The sequence below is a fragment of the Ctenopharyngodon idella genome, chromosome 11 (assembly GCF_019924925.1).
Source record: "Ctenopharyngodon idella isolate HZGC_01 chromosome 11, HZGC01, whole genome shotgun sequence".
Classification (NCBI taxonomy): domain Eukaryota; kingdom Metazoa; phylum Chordata; class Actinopteri; order Cypriniformes; family Xenocyprididae; genus Ctenopharyngodon; species Ctenopharyngodon idella.
In genome coordinates, this window is record NC_067230.1 from 23,018,905 (window position 1) to 23,038,323 (window position 19,419).

Here is a 19,419-nt window from a genome sequence, read left to right on the forward strand (position 1 = left end):
TTTTTGGTTGTGTTCACTACTGAGAAGTCTCTTTGGCCTGAAAGTCTTCAGTATTGTTTGTGCTGCATTAACATGACATCTTTGTTTGCAATCTGCATTTATTTTTTATTTTTTTCCTTTATGCCCGGTTTACATCTGGTAATAAGATTGTTTTGGTTGATCTGATCAGAGTGGATGATTCTAAACAGGGATCTGTTCTTTGTACCTTGCTTAATACATCTGGGATGTTTTGGCAGATGCTAGATCTTCTAAATGTGATATCTGAACTCTGGCTAATTTGGTTCTTCAAATGAATTTGTGGATTGGATTAAAATATCTGGATTAAGATTACTGTGTGTTGCGTTCCCTGAAAAGGGCAGCTGTATCAATACTCAAAGCCATGATCAGCAATTGGCTGAGTCAAGAAGGCAATGTAATGACATATATTTAAAAAAGACACCTGACAAACACTTGATTACTTTCTAGATGTAAGGAAACAGCCAAGTGAATAAAATGACAGAAGAATGACAAATGTTATAATAAATGAAATGTGCACTTTTTTTTTTTTTTTTTTTTTATGGTTACCCAATTATTTAGGCTATATTCATGATTTCTAGTATTTGTACAGGCACACTTTATTTCAATGAATGTAATTAGCAAATAATTTATCTTTGAAGCAGATTTGACAATTAAAGATTCTTAAGGGTCAAGATCAAGTTATCTGCATCTCCTGTGCTGCCGCGGTTCAAATTAATGCGCGCATGGCACAGACTATCTGTACGTCGTGTGTAAGACCCCAATAAAATTAATAGGTAATTATTCCCTCATGAATGAATCTTTGAAATAAAACTGACTGTGTCTATATTATGATGTACAACACAACATTATAATGTTATTTGCAAATTTATTTTTAAATCATTATTATTGTCCCTGGTTTACATTAGGGTACTCTTGTAGGAAAGTAGCAGTGGCTGGGACAAACTTTGAGCATCACCTCCATTTAAAAAGATGCAATCTAATCCCTTTTACATGAAATAAGCCTCCTCCCAAGCAGGTTTAAGCTTACGGACCTGCTGCTATGACAGCAAGTCCAGGATAAGCGTTGAAGAACCGAACAATCTAAGATAATGCCAAATCGTCATCAATCAAATCCAGTTGACTGAGTTAGCAACGTATGAAGAACGGACACCAGGTGTAAAGGTCTAAAATGTTTTGAGCTTGTCTGATTTCAACCACTTCCAGAGGTAGTCAAATGCATTTATTTGGTTTGCTTTCATGTTGTAAACGGCCACTGGAATTTACAAATGATTGAAATATTAATAAAAGCAACAGTGTGACACTTATTGGAGGGAATTTATAAAACATTAAACAAATATACAGAGTAGGCTACATAGTGAAATAATGGTTCACTTGCCTGTTTTTCACATTCTTATCTCTGCAAAAAAGCAATAGGCTGCTGTTTACATAATTGAATTTTACAACACTTTATGTTAGTGGCTCTCTTTATAACATTGGGTTTAAGGTCCCTTGACTCTGGATGCTGACTTTGTATTTCACTGAAATCATTTGAGGTTTCTCTAGCATGAGTCTGTGTGCAAACACTGTGTTTAACTGAAATTTTCCCCTCATTTGTAGTTTACACCGTTATCTTGAACCTTAAGTTAAAACTACTGCAAAAGACAGTATACTCAATATGCATTAACATCACTGATACCATAACACAACATAAAGCCTTAAGAACAAATTTGCAAGAAAAAAACATTAATTTGGTGCTTGACCAGATTAATGATCTAAGTCTTATGAACAGTTAGCATAGTACTGCTCCCTAAAATGTATTCTGACTTCAAATAGAATAAAAATTAACATATTTTAATTAATTCCAAAGAGCAGTTTGTGTGCTGTCTTTCTGTTCTGAAATCATAGTATATAAAAAGTAAATATGAATGAAATGGCAGTTGTCGTGATCAGTCACTGGTGACACCTGAACCTAATAATTGAGTATTACATGTTCCCATGACAACTGATTGTCAGGAAACAATTGGTAAATGGCAGTTCCTGGCACTATAAAAAGTCCAGTTCAGCAACACTAATGTGTGCTGGGGTGCAAGTATGTTTTTTGTGTTTTTGTAGTGGTGTTGCTGTGGTGGTTATTTGTTGATTCTAGACTGGACATGGAGGGTTCCACTGTCCAACTCTTAAGGTATGATGATAAAAATTGTAGTATTTAGGTTTTTTTTTATTATGATATATATTATAATATAATTTATTTATTTTTTTTATTTCAGGTTTTCTTTGGCACTTCTCATTTTTTGTGTCCATGGACATATTGGAAGTGGTAAGGTTTGAGACAAACTCTATAACTTCTGTTTGTCAACATGTCTGGTTGATCTTTGTTTTGTTTTTTCTTTCCCTCTTAGTTGATGGCTTTGTCAGGATTGGAGGTTATCCTGTATACAATGAGGCTGGTCTTCCCATGCAGGATGATGTGAAACCACAGAGTTCCTATAGCTGGTATGGCCATGAAGATGTATCAGATCCCATCAGTCCTCAAAGATCTAAGAATATCACTTACAGTGCTGCACAAGTTAAGGGTGTGTATAGCAGTGTAAGCTATAATCCTCAAAATGGCTCTTCTGGTTTTGGACCAATAACTAATGTGTATAAGCCTGGTTTTGACTCTGATGCTAGAAGTCAAGTTCAAGGATCTGTAATGTCTTCAGCTGGTAGTGGCAGTCTTGTACCCATTGCAGTGGCCATGGAATCAGAAAGTATGAGCACTGAGTCTCTACCCAAGCCAGCACAGCTCAACTATCAAACTTTAGGGCAGTCTAGTAATGAGTCTGGGGCATCTAGTAGCCAGCAACTAATGCAGACCAGTTCCCAGTCCAGTGGCCAATTAGTGCAAGTCCGCTACCAGTCTTCGGTGCAGCCCATTGTCAAGCCTCTAAAAAGTAGACTTCAAGTTGGTTCCAAGTTATTTTCTGGTACCAGGCCAGTGCAGACATCAAGTTCCACCTTTTTTGTAAAGCCCTTGCAACAAAGACATGAATCTTCACAACCCAGCGATCAGTTAGGACAAGGCAGCTATGGGTCTGTACCATTGCTCAGTGGGCAGCAACTAGTGCAGTCAAGCAATGATACCATGGTTCAGCCTAACGGTGTGCAACTAGCACAGGCAAGATACCAACCTGTGGCCCTGCTCAGCCTCCAACAATCATCTCAAGCCAGCAGCCAGAACTTGGAACAAGCTGTGTCTCAATCTGTGGACCAGTCCAGTGGCTTGCCATCAGCACAAGCCAGCCACCAGGCTGTGGACCAGTCCAGTGGTCTGCCATCAGCACAAGCCAGCCACCAGGCTGTGGACCAGTCCAGTGGTCTGCCATCAGCACAAGCCAGCCACCAGGCTGTGGACCAGTCCAGTGGTCTGCCATCAGCACAAGCCTCTTACCAGTCTCTGCCCAGGCCCAGTGGCCCACAACCAGGACAGGCCATCTACCAGTCTGTAACCCAGCAAAGCATCCAACAACCAGCCCAAGCCAGCTTGCAGTCTTTGTCCCGGCCAAGTGGCCCACAACCAGGACAGGCCATTTACCAGTCTGTGTCCCAGCCCAGCAGGCTGCAGTCAGCACAAGCCAGCTACCCATCTGTGTCCCAGCCCAGCAGGCTGCAGTCAGCACAAGCCTCTTACCAGTCTATGTCCAGGCCAAGTGGTCCACAACCAGGTCAGGCCCTTTACCAGTCTGTGGTCCAGCCCAGTGGCCTGCAGTCAGCACAAGCCAGCTACCAGTCTGTGTCCCGGCCCAGTGGCCCACAACCAGGACAGGCCCTTTACCAGTCTGTGGTCCAGCCCAGTGGCCTGCAGTCAGCACAAGCCAGCTACCCATCTGTGTCCCAGCCCAGCAGGCTGCAGTCAGCACAAGCCATCTACCAGTCTGTAACCCAGCAAAGCATCCAACAACCAGCCCAAGCCAGCTTGCAGTCTTTGTCCCGGCCAAGTGGCCCACAACCAGGACAGGCCCTTTACCAGTCTGTTGTCCAGCCCAGTGGCCTGCAGTCTGCACAAGCCAGTTACCCTTCTGTGTCCCAGCCCAGCAGGCTGCAGTCAGCAAAAGCCAGCTACAAGCCTGTGTCCTGGCCAAGTGGTCCACAACCAGGACAGGCCCTTTACCAGTCTGTTGTCCAGCCCAGTGGCCTGCAGTCCGCACAAGCCAGTTACCCTTCTGTGGTCCAGCCCAGTGGCCTGCAGTCAGCACAAGCCAGTTACCCTTCTGTGGTCCAGCCCAGTGGCCTGCAGTCAGCACAAGCCAGCTACCAGTCTGTGTCCCGGCCCAGTGGCCCACAACCAGGACAGGCCCTTTACCAGTCTGTGGTCCAGCCCAGTGGCCTGCAGTCAGCACAAGCCAGTTACCCTTCTGTGGTCCAGCCCAGTGGCCTGCAGTCAGCACAAGCCGGCTACCCATCTGTGTCCCAGCCCAGCAGGCTGCAGTCAGCAAAAGCCAGCTACAAGCCTGTGTCCTGGCCAAGTGGTCCACAACCAGGACAGGCCCTTTACCAGTCTGTTGTCCAGCCCAGTGGCCTGCAGTCCGCACAAGCCAGTTACCCTTCTGTGGTCCAGCCCAGTGGCCTGCAGTCAGCACAAGCCAGCTACCAGTCTGTGTCCCGGCCCAGTGGCCCACAACCAGGACAGGCCCTTTACCAGTCTGTGGTCCAGCCCAGTGGCCTGCAGTCAGCACAAGCCAGCTACCCATCTGTGTCCCAGCCCAGCAGGCTGCAGTCAGCACAAGCCATCTACCAGTCTGTAACCCAGCAAAGCATCCAACAACCAGCCCAAGCCAGCTTGCAGTCTTTGTCCCGGCCAAGTGGCCCACAACCAGGACAGGCCCTTTACCAGTCTGTTGTCCAGCCCAGTGGCCTGCAGTCCGCACAAGCCAGTTACCCTTCTGTGGTCCAGCCCAGTGGCCTGCAGTCAGCAAAAGCCAGCTACCAGTCTGTGTCCCGGCCCAGTGGCCCACAACCAGGACAGGCCCTTTACCAGTCTGTGGTCCAGCCCAGTGGCCTGCAGTCAGCACAAGCCTCTTACCAGTCTATGTCCAGGCCAAGTGGTCCACAACCAGGTCAGGCCCTTTACCAGTCTGTGGTCCAGCCCAGTGGCCTGCAGTCAGCACAAGCCAGCTACCAGTCTGTGTCCCGGCCCAGTGGCCCACAACCAGGACAGGCCCTTTACCAGTCTGTGGTCCAGCCCAGTGGTCTGCAGTCAGCACAGGCTATCTACCATTCTGTAACCCAGCAGAGCATCAAACAACCAGCCCAAGCCAGCTTGCAGTCTGTGTCCCGGCCAAGTGGCCCACAACTAGGACAGGCCCTCTACCAGTCTGTGTCCCAGCCCAGCAGGCTGCAGTCAGCAAAAGCCAGCTACCAGCCTGTGTCCTGGCCAAGTGGTCCACAACCAGGACAGGCCCTTTACCAGTCTGTTGTCCAGCCCAGTGGCCTGCAGTCAGCACAAGCCAGTTACCCTTCTGTGGTCCAGTCCAGTGGCCTGCAGTCCGCACAAGCCAGCTACCCATCTGTGGTCCAGCCCAGTGGCCTGCAGTCAGCACAAGCCAGCTACCCATCTGTGGTCCAGCCCAGTGGCCTGCAGTCAGCACAAGCTCGTTACAGGTCTGTTCACCAACAACCAGGACAGGCCAGCTACCAGTCTTTGTCCCAATCCAGTAGCCAGCAGCCAGCACAAATCCGCTACCAATCGGTTTCCCAGCAGCCTGGATTCCAGGTCTTTTCTGCGCCAGAGCAGTCAAGTTATGGGTCTCATTCCAGTCTTGGTTCCCAACCTCTAGAGCAACCCAGTGATGTACCTCTTTCTTCAAGCTATGAGTCTGTGATGCAGTCTTTCAAGCCTGGCTTTCAAGATCCAGCACCTCCACACTCTCAGACTACTCAAAACAAGCGTTTATCTCTAGGCATGTTGAGGTTGTTGCAACAAGTGAAGTCATAGCTGCATACTTTGCTGCTTTTTCTTAATTTGATGTTTTTGTTTTTGAAAAATAAATACAATTTATAAAATAGGTTTGGGGTTGTGGTGTTTACTACTAGGAAGTCTCTTTGGCCTGAAAGTCTTCAGTATTGTTTGTGCTGCATTAACATGACATCTTTGTTTGAAATCCCCCCCCCCTTTTTTTTTTTTTTTTTTTTTTTTTTTTTCCCCCTTATGCCCTGTCTACATCTGGTAATAAGATTGTTTTGGTTGATCTGATCAAAGTGGATTCTAAACAGGGGTCTGTTCTTTGTACCTTGCTTAATACATCTGAGATGATTTGGCAGATGCTAGATCTTCTAAATGTGATATCTGAGCTCTGGCTAATTTGGTTTTTCAAATGAATTTGTGGATTGGGTTAAAATATCTGGATTAAGATTACTGTGTTCCCTGAAAAGGGCAGATGTATCAATACTCAAAACCATGATCAGCAATGCAGTGATTGGCTGAGTCAAGAAGGCAATGTAATGACATCAAATATTTAAAGACACCTGACAAACTTGATTACTTTCTAGACATAAGGAAACAGCCAAGTGAATAAAATGACAGAAGAATGACAAATGTTATAAATGTGCGTTTTTTTTTTTTATATATTTTTTAATGGTTACCCAATTATTTAGGCTATATTCATGATTTCTAGTATTTGTACAGGCACACTTTATTTCAATGAATGTAATTAGCAACTAATTTACCTTTGAAGCAGATTTGACAGAATTAACATTTCTTAAGGGTCAAGATCAAGTTATCTGCATCTCCTGTGCTTCATCAAGCCACTCCCATAATAGCTGTCGCGGTTCAAATTAATGCACGCACGGCACAGACTATCTGTACGTCGTGTGTAAGACCCCAATAAAATTAATAGGTAATTATTCCCTCATGAATGAATCTTTGAAATAAAACTGACTGTGTCTATATTATGATGTACAACACAACATTATAATGTTATTTGCAAATTTATTTTTAAATCATTATTGTCCCTGGTTTACATTAGGGTACTCTTGTAGGAAAGTAGCAGTGGCTGGGACAAACTTTGAGCATCACCTCCATTTAAAAAGATGCAATCTAATCCTGTTTACATGAAATAAGCTTCCTCCCAAGCAGGTTTAAGCTTACAGACCTGCTGCTATGACAGCAAGTCCAGAATAAGCGTCGAAGAACCGAACAATCTAAGATAATGCCAAATCGTCATCAATCAAATCCAGTTAACTGAGTTAGCAACGTATGAAGAACGGACACCAGGTGTAAAGGTCTAAAATGTTTTGAGCTTGTCTGATTTCAACCACTTCCAGAGGTAGTCAAATGCATTTATTTGGTTTGCTTTCATGTTGTAAACGGCCACTGGAATTTACAAATGATTGAAATATTAATAAAAGCAACAGTGTGACTCTTATTGGAGGGAATTTATAAAACATTAAACAAATATACAGAGTAGGCTACATAGTGAAATAATGGTTCACTTGCCTGTTTTTCACATTCTTATCTCTGCAAAAAAGCAATAGGCTGCTGTTTACATAATTGAATTTTACAACACTTTATGTTAGTGGCTCTCTTTATAACATTGGGTTTAAGGTCCCTTGACTCTGGATGCTGACTTTGTATTTCACTGAAATCATTTGAGGTTTCTCTAGCATAAGTCTGTGTGCAAACACTGTGTTTAACTGAAATTTTCCCCTCATTTGTAGTTTACACCGTTATCTTGAACCTTAAGTTAAAACTACTGCAAAAGACAGTATACTCAATATGCATTAACATCACTGATACCATAACACAAAATAAAGCCTTAAGAACAAATTTGCAAGAAAAAAACATTAATTTGGTGCTTGACCAGATTAATGATCTAAGTCTTATGAACAGTTAGCATAGTACTGCTCCCTAAAATGTATTCTGACTTCAAATAGAATAAAAATTAACATATTTTAATTAATTCCAAAGAGCAGTTTGTGTGCTGTCTTTCTGTTCTGAAATCATAGTATATAAAAAGTAAATATGAATGAAATGGCAGTTGTCGTGATCAGTCACTGGTGACACCTGAACCTAATAATTGAGTATTACATGTTCCCATGACAACTGATTGTCAGGAAACAATTGGTAAATGGCAGTTCCTGGCACTATAAAAAGTCCAGTTCAGCAACACTAATGTGTGCTGGGGTGCAAGTATGTTTTTTGTGTTTTTGTAGTGGTGTTGCTGTGGTGGTTATTTGTTGATTCTAGACTGGACATGGAGGGTTCCACTGTCCAACTCTTAAGGTATGATGATAAAAATTGTAGTATTTAGGTTTTTTTTTTATTATGATATATATTATAATATAATTTATTTATTTTTTTTTTTTTTCAGGTTTTCTTTGGCACTTCTCATTTTTTGTGTCCATGGACATATTGGAAGTGGTAAGGTTTGAGACAAACTCTATAACTTCTGTTTGTCAACATGTCTGGTTGATCTTTGTTTTTTGTTTTTGTTTTCTTTTACTCTTAGTTGATGGCTTTGTCAGGATTGGAGGTTATCCTGTATACAATGAGGCTGGTCTTCCCATGCAGGATGATGTGAAACCACAGAGTTCCTATAGCTGGTATGGCCATGAAGATGTATCAGATCCCATCAGTCCTCAAAGATCTAAGAATATCACTTACAGTGCTGCACAAGTTAAGGGTGTGTATAGCAGTGTAAGCTATAATCCTCAAAATGGCTCTTCTGGTTTTGGACCAATAACTAATGTGTATAAGCCTGGTTTTGACTCTGATGCTAGAAGTCAAGTTCAAGGATCTGTAATGTCTTCAGCTGGTAGTGGCAGTCTTGTACCCATTGCAGTGGCCATGGAATCAGAAAGTATGAGCACTGAGTCTCTACCCAAGCCAGCACAGCTCAACTATCAAACTTTAGGGCAGTCTAGTAATGAGTCTGGGGCATCTAGTAGCCAGCAACTAATGCAGACCAGTTCCCAGTCCAGTGGCCAATTAGTGCAAGTCCGCTACCAGTCTTCGGTGCAGCCCATTGTCAAGCCTCTAAAAAGTAGACTTCAAGTTGGTTCCAAGTTATTTTCTGGTACCAGGCCAGTGCAGACATCAAGTTCCACCTTTTTTGTAAAGCCCTTGCAACAAAGACATGAATCTTCACAACCCAGCGATCAGTTAGGACAAGGCAGCTATGGGTCTGTACCATTGCTCAGTGGGCAGCAACTAGTGCAGTCAAGCAATGATACCATGGTTCAGCCTAACGGTGTGCAACTAGCACAGGCAAGATACCAACCTGTGGCCCTGCTCAGCCTCCAACAATCATCTCAAGCCAGCAGCCAGAACTTGGAACAAGCTGTGTCTCAATCTGTGGACCAGTCCAGTGGCTTGCCATCAACGCAAGCCAGCCACCAGTCTGTGGACCAGTCCAGCATCCAACACCAAGCCCAATCCAGCTCACAGTCTGTGGACCAGTCCAGTGGTCTGTCATCAGCACAAGCCAGCCACCAGGCTGTGGGCCAGTCCAGTGGTCTGCCATCAGCACAAGCCAGCCACCAGTCTGTGGACCAGTGCAGCATCCAACACCAAGCCCAATCCAGCTCACAGTCTGTGGGCCAGTCCAGTGGTCTGTCATCAGCACAAGCCAGCCACCAGGCTGTGGCCCAGCCCAGTGATCTGCAGTCAGCACAAGCCAGCTACCCTTCTGTGGCCCAGCCCAGTGATCTGCAGTCAGCACAAGCCAGCTACCCTTCTGTGGCCCAGCCCAGTGATCTGCAGTCAGCACAAGCCAGCTACCCTTCTGTGGCCCAGCCCAGTGATCTGCAGTCAGCACAAGCCAGCTACCCTTCTGTGGCCCAGCCCAGTGGTCTGCAGTCAGCACAAGCTATCTACCAGTCTGTAACCCAGCAAAGCATCCAACAACCAGCCCAAGCCAGCTTGCAGTCTTTGTCCCGGCCAAGTGGCCCACAACCAGGACAGGCCCTCTACCAGTCTGTGGCCCAGCCCAGTGATCTGCAGTCAGCACAAGCCAGCTACCCTTCTGTGTCCCAGCCCAGCAGGCTGCAGTCAGCACAAGCCAGTTACCCTTCTGTGGTCCAGCCCAGTGGCCTGCAGTCAGCACAAGCCAGTTACCCTTCTGTGGTCCAGCCCAGTGGCCTGCAGTCAGCACAAGCCAGTTACCCTTCTGTGGTCCAGCCCAGTGGCCTGCAGTCAGCACAAGCCAGCTACCCATCTGTGGTCCAGCCCAGTGGCCTGCAGTCAGCACAAGCCTCTTACCAGTCTCTGCCCAGGCCCAGCGGCCCACAACCAGGACAGGCCCTTTACCAGTCTGTGGTCCAGCCCAGTGGCCTGCAGTCAGCACAAGCCAGTTACCCTTCTGTGTCCCAGCCCAGCAGGCTGCAGTCAGCAAAAGCCAGCTACAAGCCTGTGTCCTGGCCAAGTGGTCCACAACCAGGACAGGCCCTTTACCAGTCTGTTGTCCAGCCCAGTGGCCTGCAGTCCGCACAAGCCAGTTACCCTTCTGTGGTCCAGCCCAGTGGCCTGCAGTCAGCACAAGCCAGTTACCCTTCTGTGGTCCAGCCCAGTGGCCTGCAGTCAGCACAAGCCAGTTACCCTTCTGTGGTCCAGCCCAGTGGCCTGCAGTCAGCACAAACCAGCTACCCATCTGTGGTCCAGCCCAGTGGCCTGCAGTCAGCACAAGCCAGCTACCCATCTGTGGTCCAGCCCAGTGGCCTGCAGTCAGCACAAGCCTCTTACCAGTCTCTGCCCAGGCCCAGCGGCCCACAACCAGGACAGGCCCTCTACCAGTCTGTTGTCCAGCCCAGTGGCCTGCAGTCCGCACAAGCCAGTTACCCTTCTGTGGTCCAGCCCAGTGGCCTGCAGTCAGCACAAGCCAGTTACCCTTCTGTGGTCCAGCCCAGTGGCCTGCAGTCAGCACAAGCCTCTTACCAGTCTATGTCCAGGCCAAGTGGTCCACAACCAGGTCAGGCCCTTTACCAGTCTGTGGTCCAGCCCAGTGGCCTGCAGTCAGCACAAGCCAGCTACCAGTCTGTGGTCCAGCCCAGTGGCCTGCAGTCAGCACAAGCCAGCTACCAGTCTGTGTCCCGGCCCAGTGGCCCACAACCAGGACAGGCCCTTTACCAGTCTGTGGTCCAGCCCAGTGGCCTGCAGTCAGCACAAGCCAGCTACCCATCTGTGTCCCAGCCCAGCAGGCTGCAGTCAGCACAAGCCAGCTACCCATCTGTGTCCCAGCCCAGCAGGCTGCAGTCAGCACAAGCCAGCTACCCATCTGTGTCCCAGCCCAGCAGGCTGCAGTCAGCAAAAGCCAGCTACAAGCCTGTGTCCTGGCCAAGTGGTCCACAACCAGGACAGGCCCTTTACCAGTCTGTTGTCCAGCCCAGTGGCCTGCAGTCAGTACAAGCCAGCTACCAGTCTGTGTCCCGGCCCAGTGGCCCACAACCAGGACAGGCCCTTTACCAGTCTGTGGTCCAGCCCAGTGGCCTGCAGTCAGCACAAGCCAGCTACCCGTCTGTGGTCCAGCCCAGTGGCCTGCAGTCAGCACAAGCCAGCTACCCATCTGTGGTCCAGCCCAGTGGCCTGCAGTCAGCACAAGCCAGCTACCAGCCTGTGTCCCGGCCCAGTGGCCCACAACCAGGACAGGCCCTTTACCAGTCTGTTGCCCAGCCCAGCAGGTTGCAGTCAGCACAAGCCAGTTACCCTTCTGTGGTCCAGTCCAGTGGCCTGCAGTCCGCACAAGCCAGCTACCCATCTGTGGTCCAGCCCAGTGGCCTGCAGTCAGCACAAGCTCGTTACAGGTCTGTTCACCAACAACCAGGACAGGCCAGCTACCAGTCTTTGTCCCAATCCAGTAGCCAGCAGCCAGCACAAATCCGCTACCAATCGGTTTCCCAGCAGCCTGGATTCCAGGTCTTTTCTGCGCCAGAGCAGTCAAGTTATGGGTCTCATTCCAGTCTTGGTTCCCAACCTCTAGAGCAACCCAGTGATGTACCTCTTTCTTCAAGCTATGAGTCTGTGATGCAGTCTTTCAAGCCTGGCTTTCAAGATCCAGCACCTCCACACTCTCAGACTACTCAAAACAAGCGTTTATCTCTAGGCATGTTGAGGTTGTTGCAACAAGTGAAGTCATAGCTGCATACTTTGCTGCTTTTTCTTAATTTGATGTTTTTGTTTTTGAAAAATAAATACAATTTATAAAATAGGTTTGGGGTTGTGGTGTTTACTACTAGGAAGTCTCTTTGGCCTGAAAGTCTTCAGTATTGTTTGTGCTGCATTAACATGACATCTTTGTTTGAAATCCCCCCCCCCCTTTTTTTTTTTTTTTTTTTTTTTTCCCCCCTTATGCCCTGTCTACATCTGGTAATAAGATTGTTTTGGTTGATCTGATCAAAGTGGATTCTAAACAGGGGTCTGTTCTTTGTACCTTGCTTAATACATCTGAGATGATTTGGCAGATGCTAGATCTTCTAAATGTGATATCTGAGCTCTGGCTAATTTGGTTTTTCAAATGAATTTGTGGATTGGGTTAAAATATCTGGATTAAGATTACTGTGTTCCCTGAAAAGGGCAGATGTATCAATACTCAAAACCATGATCAGCAATGCAGTGATTGGCTGAGTCAAGAAGGCAATGTAATGACATCAAATATTTAAAGACACCTGACAAACTTGATTACTTTCTAGACATAAGGAAACAGCCAAGTGAATTAAAATGACAGAAGAATGACAAATGTTATAAATGTGCATATTTTTTTTTATATATTTTTTTTTAATGGTTACCCAATTATTTAGGCTATATTCATGATTTCTAGTATTTGTACAGGCACACTTTATTTCAATGAATGTAATTAGCAACTAATTTACCTTTGAAGCAGATTTTACAGAATTAACATTTCTTAAGGGTCAAGATCAAGTTATCTGCATCTCCTGTGCTTCATCAAGCCACTCCCATAATAGCTGTCGCGGTTCAAATTAATGCACGCACGGCACAGACTATCTGTACGTCGTGTGTAAGACCCCAATAAAATTAATAGGTAATTATTCCCTCATGAATGAATCTTTGAAATAAAACTGACTGTGTCTATATTATGATGTACAACACAACATTATAATGTTATTTGCAAATTTATTTTTAAATCATTATTGTCCCTGGTTTACATTAGGGTACTCTTGTAGGAAAGTAGCAGTGGCTGGGACAAACTTTGAGCATCACCTCCATTTAAAAAGATGCAATCTAATCCTGTTTACATGAAATAAGCCTCCTCCCAAGCAGGTTTAAGCTTACAGACCTGCTGCTATGACAGCAAGTCCAGAATAAGCGTCGAAGAACCGAACAATCTAAGATAATGCCAAATCGTCATCAATCAAATCCAGTTAACTGAGTTAGCAACGTATGAAGAACGGACACCAGGTGTAAAGGTCTAAAATGTTTTGAGCTTGTCTGATTTCAACCACTTCCAGAGGTAGTCAAATGTATTTATTTGGTTTGCTTTCATGTTATAAACGGCCACTGGAATTTACAAATGATTGAAATATTAATAAAAGCAACAGTGTGACTCTTATTGGAGGGAATTTATAAAACATTAAACAAATATACAGAGTAGGCTACATAGTGAAATAATGGTTCACTTGCCTGTTTTTCACATTCTTATCTCTGCAAAAAAGCAATAGGCTGCTGTTTACATGATTGAATTTTACAACACTTTATGTTAGTGGCTCTCGTTATAACATTGGGTTTAAGGTCCCTTGACTCTGGATGCTGACTTTGTATTTCACTGAAATCATTTGAGGTTTCTCTAGCATGAGTCTGTGTGCAAACACTGTGTTTAACTGAATTTTTCCCCTCATTTGTAGTTTACACCGTTATCTTGAACCTTCAGTTAAAACTACTGCAAAAGACAGTATACTCAATATGCATTAACATCACTGATACCATAACACAACATAAAGCCTTAAGAACAAATTTGCAAGAAAAAAACATTAATTTGGTGCTTGACCAGATTAATGATCTAAGTCTTATGAACAGTTAGCATAGTACTGCTCCCTAAAATGTATTCTGACTTCAAATAGAATAAAAATTAACATATTTTAATTAATTCCAAAGAGCAGTTTGTGTGCTGTCTTTCTGTTCTGAAATCATAGTATATAAAAAGTAAATATGAATGAAATGGCAGTTGTCGTGATCAGTCACTGGTGACACCTGAACCTAATAATTGAGTATTACATGTTCCCATGACAACTGATTGTCAGGAAACAATTGGTAAATGGCAGTTCCTGGCACTATAAAAAGTCCAGTTCAGCAACACTAATGTGTGCTGGGGTGCAAGTATGTTTTTTGTGTTTTTGTAGTGGTGTTGCTGTGGTGGTTATTTGTTGATTCTAGACTGGACATGGAGGGTTCCACTGTCCAACTCTTAAGGTATGATGATAAAAATTGTAGTATTTAGGTTTTTTTTTATTATGATATATATATTATAATATAATTTTATTTATTTTTTTTTCAGGTTTTCTTTGGCACTTCTCATTTTTTGTGTCCATGGACATATTGGAAGTGGTAAGGTTTGAGACAAACTCTATAACTTCTGTTTGTCAACATGTCTGGTTGATCTTTGTGTGTGGGGTTTTTTTTTTTTTTTTTTTTTTTTTTTCCCTCTTAGTTGATGGCTTTGTCAGGATTGGAGGTTATCCTGTATACAATGAGGCTGGTCTTCCCATGCAGGATGATGTGAAACCACAGAGTTCCTATAGCTGGTATGGCCATGAAGATGTATCAGATCCCATCAGTCCTCAAAGATCTAAGAATATCACTTACAGTGCTGCACAAGTTAAGGGTGTGTATAGCAGTGTAAGCTATAATCCTCAAAATGGCTCTTCTGGTTTTGGACCAATAACTAATGTGTATAAGCCTGGTTTTGACTCTGATGCTAGAAGTCAAGTTCAAGGATCTGTAATGTCTTCAGCTGGTAGTGGCAGTCTTGTACCCATTGCAGTGGCCATGGAATCAGAAAGTATGAGCACTGAGTCTCTACCCAAGCCAGCACAGCTCAACTATCAAACTTTAGGGCAGTCTAGTAATGAGTCTGGGGCATCTAGTAGCCAGCAACTAATGCAGACCAGTTCCCAGTCCAGTGGCCAATTAGTGCAAGTCCGCTACCAGTCTTCGGTGCAGCCCATTGTCAAGCCTCTAAAAAGTAGACTTCAAGTTGGTTCCAAGTTATTTTCTGGTACCAGGCCAGTGCAGACATCAAGTTCCACCTTTTTTGTAAAGCCCTTGCAACAAAGACATGAATCTTCACAACCCAGCGATCAGTTAGGACAAGGCAGCTATGGGTCTGTACCATTGCTCAGTGGGCAGCAACTAGTGCAGTCAAGCAATGATACCATGGTTCAGCCTAACGGTGTGCAACTAGCACAGGCAAGATACCAACCTGTGGCCCTGCTCAGCCTCCAACAATCATCTCAAGCCAGCAGCCAGAACTTGGAACAAGCTGTGTCTCAATCTGTGGACCAGTCCAGTGGCTTGCCATCAGCACAAGCCAGCCACCAGGCTGTGGACCAGTCCAGTGGTCTGCCATCAGCACAAGCCAGCCACCAGGCTGTGGACCAGTCCAGTGGTCTGCCATCAGCACAAGCCAGCCACCAGGCTGTGGACCAGTCCAGTGGTCTGCCATCAGCACAAGCCTCTTACCAGTCTCTGCCCAGGCCCAGTGGCCCACAACCAGGACAGGCCATCTACCAGTCTGTGGCCCAGCCCAGCAGGCTGCAGTCAGCACAAGCCAGCTACCCATCTGTGGTCCAGCCCAGTGGCCTGCAGTTAGCACAAGCCAGCTACCCATCTGTGGTCCAGCCCAGTGGCCTGCAATCAGCACAAGCCAGCTACCCATCTGTGGTCCAGCCCAGTGGCCTGCAGTCAGCACAAGCCAGCTACCCATCTGTGGTCCAGCCCAGTGGCCTGCAGTCAGCACAAGCCAGCTACCCATCTGTGGTCCAGCCCAGTGGCCTGCAGTCAGCACAAGCCAGCTACCCATCTGTGGTCCAGCCCAGTGGCCTGCAGTCAGCACAAGCCAGCTACCCATCTGTGGTCCAGCCCAGTGGCCTGCAGTCAGCACAAGCCAGCTACCCATCTGTGGTCCAGCCCAGTGGCCTGCAGTCAGCACAAGCCAGCTACCCATCTGTGGTCCAGCCCAGTGGCCTGCAATCAGCACAAGCCTCTTACCAGTCTCTGCCCAGGCCCAGTGGCCCACAACCAGGACAGGCCCTCTACCAGTCTGTGTCCCAGCCCAGCAGGCTGCAGTCAGCACAAGCCAGCTACCCATCTGTGGTCCAGCCCAGTGGCCTGCAATCAGCACAAGCCTCTTACCAGTCTCTGCCCAGGCCCAGTGGCCCACAACCAGGACAGGCCCTCTACCAGTCTGTGTCCCAGCCCAGCAGGCTGCAGTCAGCACAAGCCAGCTACCCATCTGTGGTCCAGCCCAGTGGCCTGCAGTTAGCACAAGCCAGCTACCCATCTGTGGTCCAGCCCAGTGGCCTGCAATCAGCACAAGCCAGCTACCCATCTGTGGTCCAGCCCAGTGGCCTGCAGTCAGCACAAGCCAGCTACCCATCTGTGGTCCAGCCCAGTGGCCTGCAGTCAGCACAAGCCAGCTACCCATCTGTGGTCCAGCCCAGTGGCCTGCAATCAGCACAAGCCTCTTACCAGTCTCTGCCCAGGCCCAGTGGCCCACAACCAGGACAGGCCCTCTACCAGTCTGTGTCCCAGCCCAGCAGGCTGCAGTCAGCACAAGCCAGCTACCCATCTGTGGTCCAGCCCAGTGGCCTGCAGTCGGCACAAGCCAGCTACCCATCTGTGGTCCAGCCCAGTGGCCTGCAGTCAGCACAAGCCAGCTACCCATCTGTGGTCCAGCCCAGTGGCCTGCAATCAGCACAAGCGTCTTACCAGTCTCTGCCCAGGCCCAGTGGCCCACAACCAGGACAGGCCCTCTACCAGTCTGTGTCCCAGCCCAGCAGGCTGCAGTCAGCACAAGCCAGCTACCCATCTGTGGTCCAGGCCAGTGGCCTGCAGTCAGCACAAGCGTCTTACCAGTCTCTGCCCAGGCCCAGTGGCCCACAACCAGGACAGGCCCTCTACCAGTCTGTTGTTCAGCCCAGTGGCCTGCCGTCAGCACAAGCTCGTTACCGGTCTGTTTACCACCAATCAGGACAGGCCAGCTACCAGTCTTTGTCCCAATCCAGTAGCCAGCAGCCAGCACAAATCCGCTACCAATCTGTTTCCCAGCAGCCTGGATTCCAGGTCTTTTCTGTGCCAGAGCAGGCAAGTTATGGGTCTCATTCCAGTCTTGGTTCCCAACCTCTAGAGCAACCCAGTAATGTACCTCTTTCTTCAAGCTATGAGCCTGTGACGCAGTCTTTCAAGCCTGGCTTTCAAGATCCAGCACCTCCACACTCTCAGACTACTCAAAACAAGCGTTTATCTCTAGGCATATTGAGGTTGTTGCAACAAGTGAAGTCGTAGCTGCATACTCTGCTGCTTTTTCTTAATTTGGTGTTTGCATTTTGTTTTTCAAAAATAAAACTTATTAAATGGGTTTTTGGTTGTGGTGTTTACTACTGAGAAGTCCTTTTGGCCTGAAAGTCTTCAGTATTGTTTGTGCTGCATTTTGACTAAGTTTGATACTTGCATGTCTCGCCAATTTGAATTAAACTTGTCCTGATGTAATTTGTTGAGGCTTCAGTTGATCCTTACTGATGTTGTCTTGATGAGTAAGAACCAGTTGGATTCAGAGGATCTTTGGTGAATGAAAGGACAAGGCTGAAGCCTGGCACAAGCTTGGGGTTCTTTAGAAGCTTCTAGCTTCTTAACATCATCTTCACATCAGCATTTCTCAGTAAAAGAGAGAGAGACTGTGATCTTGTGATCAGTGATTTTAAAGGGTGAAGATGTCACACCCTCTTGAGGTGTCTGAGCCAATAAGGAGTTGTCCCCTCGGATGGAACTTTACGAGTCTTTGTGCCTTTGGCGGGATATTAGCATAAGACACTGGATTGGTTGAATGAGAGAAGAACCTTCTAGATTCTTATAATAATGTGTCACAGAGTTGGCAACATGTAACATTAATTAACAAATAGGAAACGGAAGTTGGAGTCCATCGATTAAAAACATGCTACCCATGTGATTTTAGTTCACCATAAATTTTCAACTCCGAAACATTAATACAAAAATAGTTCAAAAGAGAGAATTAGTACATAGAATAAACCGTATAAAAGGAAAGTCATGAGATGGGAAAATTGGATGCATGTTCATACATTTCTCAAGTGGTTATATATAGAATACATAGAATTAAGAGGGTTTATTTGTCCTTCTCAGAAAGAATGAAGTCAGAGTCACTAGTCTCTGCAAAATTCTTTCTGATCGTAAAAGTTCTTATCAGTTTTCCTGTGTCCTGTAACAGGACACCTAGTTCTGTCTGTGTGTTACCTACGTTTGGGATGCTAGTTGCAGTTTTAGGGGGATAGGTTCACAGAACTTTGAGAGAGTGAGTTTCTGGATAATTCATTAAATATAATGAATAATTGTGTGTCTGATTGGTCCAGACGCTACAGCCAAATTTGCAAGAAAAAAAAACATTAATTTGGTGCTTGACCAGATAAATGATCTAAGTCTTATGAACAGTTAGCATAGTACTGCTCCCTAAAATGTATTCTGACTTCAAATAGAAAAAAAATTAATGTATTTTAATTAATCCCAAAAAGCATTGTGTGCTGTCTTTTTGTTCAGAAATCATAGTATATAAAAAGTAAATATGAATGAAATGGCAGTTGTCACTGCCATCAGTCACTGGTGACACCTGAACCTAATAATTGAGTATTACATGTTCCCATGACAACTCATTGTCAGGAAACAATTGGTAAATGGCAGTTCCTGGAACTATAAAAAGGCCAGTTCAGCAACACTAATGTGTTTTTTTTTTTTTTTTTTTTTCTCTCTCTTAGTTGATGGCTTTGTCAGGATTGGAGGTTATCCTGTATACAATGAGGCTGGTCTCCCCATGCAGGATGATGTGAAACCAGAGTTCCTATAGCTGGTATGGCCATGAAGATGTATCAGATCCCATCAGTCCTTGAAGATCTAAGAATATCACTTACAGTGCTGCACAAGTTAAGGGTGTGTATAGCAGTGTAAGCTATAGTCCTCCAAATGGCTTTTCTGGTTTTGGACCAATGACTAATGTGTACAGGTGCTGGTCATATAATTAGAATATCATCAAAAAGTTGATTTATTTCACTAATTCTATTCAAAAAGTGAAACTTGTATATTATATTCATTCATTACACACAGACTGATATATTTCAAATGATTACTTCTTTTAATTTTGATGATTATAACTGACAACTAAGGAAAATCCCAAATTCAGTATCTCAGAAAATTAGAATATTACTTAAGACCAA

At 45.6% G+C, this 19,419-nt stretch overlaps 3 protein-coding genes across 4 annotated transcripts; all 3 read left to right on the forward strand.

Annotated features, from left to right (window-relative positions):
- The first annotated feature begins 2,024 nt into the window (after positions 1 to 2,024).
- LOC127522166 (uncharacterized) lies at positions 2,025 to 6,041 on the forward strand. 2 transcript variants are annotated; one of them, XM_051911800.1, is made up of 5 exons: positions 2,025 to 2,179; positions 2,265 to 2,314; positions 2,397 to 3,594; positions 3,643 to 3,701; positions 5,430 to 6,041. In XM_051911800.1, exons 1-5 carry the CDS (start codon positions 2,151 to 2,153, stop codon positions 5,969 to 5,971), a joined length of 1,878 nt encoding a protein of 625 aa, XP_051767760.1. In that variant the 5' UTR covers positions 2,025 to 2,150; the 3' UTR covers positions 5,972 to 6,041. The 2 variants fall into 2 exon arrangements, with proteins under 2 accessions (XP_051767760.1, XP_051767759.1); XM_051911799.1 differs by having other exon boundaries at positions 2,397 to 3,701.
- LOC127522168 (uncharacterized) lies at positions 5,201 to 12,176 on the forward strand. The gene is made up of 2 exons (XM_051911801.1): positions 5,201 to 5,338; positions 10,418 to 12,176. The coding sequence occupies exon 2, from the start codon at positions 10,913 to 10,915 to the stop codon at positions 12,104 to 12,106; it is 1,194 nt and encodes a 397-aa protein (XP_051767761.1). The 5' UTR covers positions 5,201 to 5,338; positions 10,418 to 10,912; the 3' UTR covers positions 12,107 to 12,176.
- LOC127523051 (serine/threonine-protein kinase WNK1-like) lies at positions 8,104 to 19,052 on the forward strand. The gene is made up of 4 exons (XM_051913502.1): positions 8,104 to 8,257; positions 8,346 to 8,395; positions 14,631 to 16,880; positions 18,964 to 19,052. Exons 1-4 carry the CDS (start codon positions 8,229 to 8,231, stop codon positions 19,050 to 19,052), a joined length of 2,418 nt encoding a protein of 805 aa, XP_051769462.1. The 5' UTR covers positions 8,104 to 8,228.
- Positions 19,053 to 19,419: the final 367 nt, after the last annotated feature.